The sequence below is a fragment of the Nerophis lumbriciformis genome, linkage group LG07 (assembly GCF_033978685.3).
Source record: "Nerophis lumbriciformis linkage group LG07, RoL_Nlum_v2.1, whole genome shotgun sequence".
NCBI classification, from domain to species: domain Eukaryota; kingdom Metazoa; phylum Chordata; class Actinopteri; order Syngnathiformes; family Syngnathidae; genus Nerophis; species Nerophis lumbriciformis.
Window position 1 is genome coordinate 49,632,501 of NC_084554.2, and position 7,357 is coordinate 49,639,857.

Genomic DNA, 7,357 nt, shown 5'->3' on the forward strand with positions numbered 1-7,357 from the left:
GTGTGTGTGTTGCTGTACACTGATGTGTGTGTAAGTGTAGTTATGACAGGTGTGTGACGGCAGGTTCTTAGCAGAGATGTTGTTGCTGGACCAACACGTGAGATACATCCTGACCATCCACCCTGTGGTCATCTGGGCGCTGACAGGCTCCATCACCAACAACTACACTGCAGCGCCAACACCCAATGGAATATTTGTTGGTGAGAACTTGCATTGCTATTCAATCTTGGATGTGGCTTGTGGGCTCCATAATTGAAGTTATCATTATTGAAGTTGTTTAAAATAACTAATGAGACAGTTTTCATAATCACACAATCTGTCATTAGTCACCGAAATAAGATTAGACTTATGTCACCTTTCTCTTTACTTCCTAGTGTAAGCTAAAGGTTAGCTCCTCAACGTAGCATAACAACACCCATAACACTGTGTTACTGTACACTGATATGATGTAAGGGGGAAGATATAAACATCCCATCAGTCTTTATCCTGGTGAGAGCAGACATTGTACAGTAAGTGATTGTTTTATTATGTTTGTGCAACTTGTTTAGCACTTAGCAATACTGCTACATGATGCTTAGTGTTTGACTAAAGTTGCAACTGTTTACTTACAGCGTGTGTATAAAACCTTGATGGAGGTTTTATACACACATGTATAAAAGTCAGGGACACATCTGTTTGGAACTTTAAATTAAGGTTCCTTGAACGCACCACAAATATGAAATACAAAAGTGAAACTTAAACACAATTTTTGTACAAACACACAAATTAGTACACGGACATGTGGATCTGATTACACACACAAATTGAGATACTGACACACAAATTAGTAGACGCACATGTGGATCTGATTAGACACACAAATTGAGATATGGACACACAAATTAGTACACGGACATGTGGATCTAATTACACACACACATTGAGATAGAGATTAGTACACGGACATGTGGATCTGATTACACACACAAATTGAGATACAGACACACAAATGAGTAAATGGACATGTGGATCTCATTACACACACAAATTGAGATACAGACACACAAATTAGTACACGGACATGTGGATCCGATTACACACACAAATTGAGATACAGACACACAAATTAGTACGCGGACATTTGGATCTGATTACACACACAAATTGAGATAGAGACACACAAATTAGTACACGGACATGTGGATCTGATTACACACACAAATTGAGATACAGACACACAAATGAGTACACAGACATGTGGATCTGATTACACACACAAATTGAGATAGAGACACTCAAATTAGTACACGGACATGTGGATCTGATTACACACACAAATTGAGATACAGACACACAAATTAGTACACGGACATGTGGATCTGATTACACACACAAATTGAGATACAGACACACAAATTAGTACACGGACATGTGGATCTGATGACACACACAAATTGAGATACTGACACACAAATTAGTACACGCACATGTGGATCTGATTACACACACAAATTGAGATAGAGACACACAAATTAGTAGACGGACATGTGGATCTGATTACACACACAAATTGAGATACTGACACACAAATTAGTACATGGACATTTGGATCTGATTACACACACAAATTGAGATAGAAATACACAAATTAGTACACGGACATGTGGATCTGATTACACACACAAATTGAGATACAGACACAAATTAGTACACGGACATGTGGATCTGATTACACACACAAATTGAGATACAGACACACAAATTAGTACACGGACATGTGGATCCGATTACACACACAAATTGAGATACTGACACACAAATTAGTACACGGACATGTGGATCTGATTACACACACAAATTGAGATACTGACACACAAATTAGTAGACGGACATGTGGATCTAATTACACACACACATTGAGATAGAGACACACAAATTAGTACACGGACATGTGGATCTGATTACACACACAAATTGAGATACAGACACACAAATGAGTAAATGGACATGTGGATCTCATTACACACACAAATTGAGATAGAGACACTCAAATTAGTACACGGACATGTGGATCTGATTACACACACAAATTGAGATACAGACACACAAATTAGTACACGGACATGTGGATCCGATTACACACACAAATTGAGATACAGACACACAAATTAGTACGCGGACATTTGGATCTGATTACACACACAAATTGAGATAGAGACACACAAATTAGTACACGGACATGTGGATCTGATTACACACACAAATTGAGATACAGACACACAAATGAGTACACAGACATGTGGATCTGATTACACACACAAATTGAGATAGAGACACTCAAATTAGTACACGGACATGTGGATCTGATTACACACACAAATTGAGATACAGACACACAAATTAGTACACGGACATGTGGATCTGATTACACACACAAATTGAGATACAGACACACAAATTAGTACACGGACATGTGGATCTGATGACACACACAAATTGAGATACTGACACACAAATTAGTACACGCACATGTGGATCTGATTACACACACAAATTGAGATAGAGACACACAAATTAGTAGACGGACATGTGGATCTGATTACACACACAAATTGAGATACTGACACACAAATTAGTACATGGACATTTGGATCTGATTACACACACAAATTGAGATAGAAATACACAAATTAGTACACGGACATGTGGATCTGATTACACACACAAATTGAGATACAGACACAAATTAGTACACGGACATGTGGATCTGATTACACACACAAATTGAGATACAGACACACAAATTAGTACACGGACATGTGGATCCGATTACACACACAAATTGAGATACTGACACACAAATTAGTACACGGACATGTGGATCTGATTACACACACAAATTGAGATACTGACACACAAATTAGTGCACGGACATGTGGATCTGATTACACACACAAATTGAGATACAGACACACAAATTAGTATGCGGACATTTGGATCTGATTACACACACACACACACACACACACACACACACACACACACACACACACACACACACACACACACACACACACACACACACACACACACACACAAATTGAGATACGGACACACAAATTAGTACACGGACACGTGGATCTGATTACACACACAAATTGAGATACAGACACACAAATTAGTACACGGACATGTGGATCTGATTACACACACAAATTGAGATAGACACACACAAATTAGTACACGGAAATGTGGATCTGATTACACACACAAATTAAGATACATACACAAATTAGTACACGGACATGTGGATCTGATTACACACACACACACACAAATTGAGATACAGACACACAAATTAGTACACGGACATGTGGATCTGATTACACACACAAATTGAGATACTGACACACAAATTAGTACATGGACATTTGGATCTGATTACACACACAAATTGAGATAGAGATACACAAATTAGTACACGGACATGTGGATCTGATTACACACACAAATTGAGATACAGACACAAATTAGTACACGGACATGTGGATCTGATTACACACACAAATTGAGATACAGACACACAAATTAGTACACGGACATGTGGATCTGATTACACACACAAATTGAGATACTGACACACAAATTAGTACACGGACATGTGGATCTGATTACACACACAAATTGAGATAGAGACACACAAATTAGTACACGGACATGTGGATCTGATTACACACACAAATTGAGATAGAGACACACAAATTAGTACACGGACATGTGGATCTGATTACACACACAAATTGAGATACTGACACACAAATTAGTACATGGACATTTGGATCTGATTACACACACAAATTGAGAGACAGACACAAATTAGTACACGGACATGTGGATCTGATTACACACACAAATTGAGATACAGACACAAATTAGTACACGGACATGTGGATCTGATTACACACACAAATTGAGATAGACACACACAAATTAGTACACGGACATGTGGATCTGATTACACACACAAATTAAGATACATACACAAATTAGTACACGGACATGTGGATCTGATTACACACACACACAAATTGAGATACAGACACACAAATTAGTACACGGACATGTGGATGTGATTACACACACAAATTGAGATACTGACACACAAATTAGTACACGGACATGTGGATCTGATTACACACACAAATTGAGATACAGACACAAATTAGTACACGGACATGTGGATCTGATTACACACACAAATTAAGATACATACACAAATTAGTACACGGACATGTGGATCTGATTACACACACACAAATTGAGATACAGACACAGAAATTAGTACACGGACATGTGGATCTGATTACACACACAAATTGAGATACTGACACACAAATGAGTACATGGACATGTGGATCTGATTACACACACAAATTGAGATAGAGATACACAAATTAGTACACGGACATGTGGATCTGATTACACACACAAATTGAGATACAGACACACAAATTAGTACACGGACATGTGGATCTGATTACACACACAAATTGAGATACTGACACACAAATTAGTACACGGACATGTGGATCTGATTACACACACAAATTGAGATAGAGATACACAAATTAGTACACAGACATGTGGATCTGATTACACACACAAATTGAGATACAGACACACAAATTAGTACATGGACATGTGGATCTGATTACACACACAAATTGAGATAGACACACAAATTAGTGCACGGACATGTGGATCTGATTACACACACACACAAATTGAGATACAGACACACAAATTAGTACACGGACATGTGGATCTGATTACACACACAAATTGAGATACAGACACACAAATGAGTATATGGACATGTGGATCTCATTACACACACAAACTGAGATACAGACACACAAATTAGTACACGGACATGTGGATCTGATTACACACACAAATTGAGACACTGACACACAAATTAGTGCACGGACATGTGGATCTGATTACACACACAAATTGAGATAGACACACAAATTAGTGCACGGACATGTGGATCTGATTACACACACACACAAATTGAGATACAGACACACAAATTAGTACACGGACATGTGGATCTGATTACACACACAAATTGAGATACAGACACACAAATGAGTATATGGACATGTGGATCTCATTACACACACAAACTGAGATACAGACACACAAATTAGTACACGGACATGTGGATCTGATTACACACACAAATTGAGACACTGACACACAAATTAGTGCACGGACATGTGGATCTGATTACACACACAAATTAAGATGCAGACACAAATTAGTACACGGACATGTGGATCTGATTACACACACAAATTAAGAGACAGACACAAATTAGTACCCAGACATGTGGATCTGACACACACACACACACACACACACACACACACACACACACACACACACACACACACACACACACACACACACACACAAATTGAGATACGGACACACAAATTAGTACACGGACATGTGGATGTGATTACACACACAAATTGAGATAGACACACACAAATTAGTACACGGACATGTGGATCTGATTACACACACAAATTAAGATACATACACAAATTAGTACACGGACATGTGGATCTGATTACACACACACACAAATTGAGATACAGACACACAAATTAGTACACGGACATGTGGATGTGATTACACACACAAATTGAGATACTGACACACAAATTAGTACACGGACATGTGGATCTGATTACACACACAAATTAAGATACATACACAAATTAGTACACGGACATGTGGATCTGATTACACACACACACAAATTGAGATACAGACACAGAAATTAGTACACGGACATGTGGATCTGATTACACACACAAATTGAGATACTGACACACAAATGAGTACATGGACATGTGGATCTGATTACACACACAAATTGAGATAGAGATACACAAATTAGTACACGGACATGTGGATCTGATTACACACACAAATTGAGATACAGACACACAAATTAGTACACGGACATGTGGATCTGATTACACACACAAATTGAGATACTGACACACAAATTAGTACACGGACATGTGGATCTGATTACACACACAAATTGAGATAGAGATACACAAATTAGTACACAGACATGTGGATCTGATTACACACACAAATTGAGATACAGACACACAAATTAGTACATGGACATGTGGATCTGATTACACACACAAATTGAGATAGACACACAAATTAGTGCACGGACATGTGGATCTGATTACACACACACACAAATTGAGATACAGACACACAAATTAGTACACGGACATGTGGATCTGATTACACACACAAATTGAGATACAGACACACAAATGAGTATATGGACATGTGGATCTCATTACACACACAAACTGAGATACAGACACACAAATTAGTACACGGACATGTGGATCTGATTACACACACAAATTGAGACACTGACACACAAATTAGTGCACGGACATGTGGATCTGATTACACACACAAATTAAGATGCAGACACAAATTAGTACACGGACATGTGGATCTGATTACACACACAAATTAAGAGACAGACACAAATTAGTACCCAGACATGTGGATCTGACACACACACACACACACACACACACACACACACACACACACACACACACACACACACACACACACACACACACAAATTGAGATACGGACACACAAATTAGTACACGGACATGTGGATGTGATTACACACACAAATTGAGATAGTTTTACTGCAATAAAACTTCCATAGTAGTTTCACATTCCTAACTTGATTCTAACAAAATTATTATTGAACCTGACGTCCCAACTCTTTTGGCCTCCACCAGGGGGCGCCAGAGTCATGCTGCAGCAGTGCGCCTTGTTTGCTCACTGACCTTGTTTCCTTTCCACGTCCAGCGGTTCTGTTGGCGCTGGCCTGCGTCATGTTCGTGGCGCGCGTTGCCGTGACGATTTGGCGCCACATCAACATGCCGCTCTACAGGATGGAGGCGGGAGAGCTCCCGTGTCCCATGGACGTAGCGCGGAGGCAGAGAAACATTTTGTTCAAGTGACGACATCTTGTTTTGGCACATGCAGAGGAAATATTGTAAATAAAAGCTTTGAGGTATTATTTTTATATTACAGCTTTGTGGACTCAACTTTTGATGGAATGTTCCACTTTACACGGAGGGACATCAACATGACACTTGACTTCTGTAGAGTATTTAGCAACTTCAGTGTGACAGTATGTGCGCATGGAAATAAAACATGTACTGTGCCTTATGGCCTTCCTATTATTCTCATTAAACTTGCCCAACGTGATGTGTCTGTTTTCATTTGAACACTC

At 38.8% G+C, this 7,357-nt stretch overlaps 1 protein-coding gene across 1 annotated transcript in view; it reads left to right on the forward strand.

Annotated features, from left to right (window-relative positions):
* Positions 1-7,127, forward strand: part of LOC133609192 (uncharacterized) — a 36,922-nt gene extending 29,795 nt beyond the window's left edge. The window contains exons 6-7 of the mRNA XM_061964699.1: positions 64-200; positions 6,928-7,127. Of these exons, the coding sequence (XP_061820683.1) occupies positions 64-200; positions 6,928-7,082 (292 nt within the window). The 3' untranslated portion in view covers positions 7,083-7,127. The remainder of the gene's footprint in view (positions 1-63; positions 201-6,927) is intronic.
* The last annotated feature ends 230 nt before the right edge of the window (positions 7,128-7,357 follow it).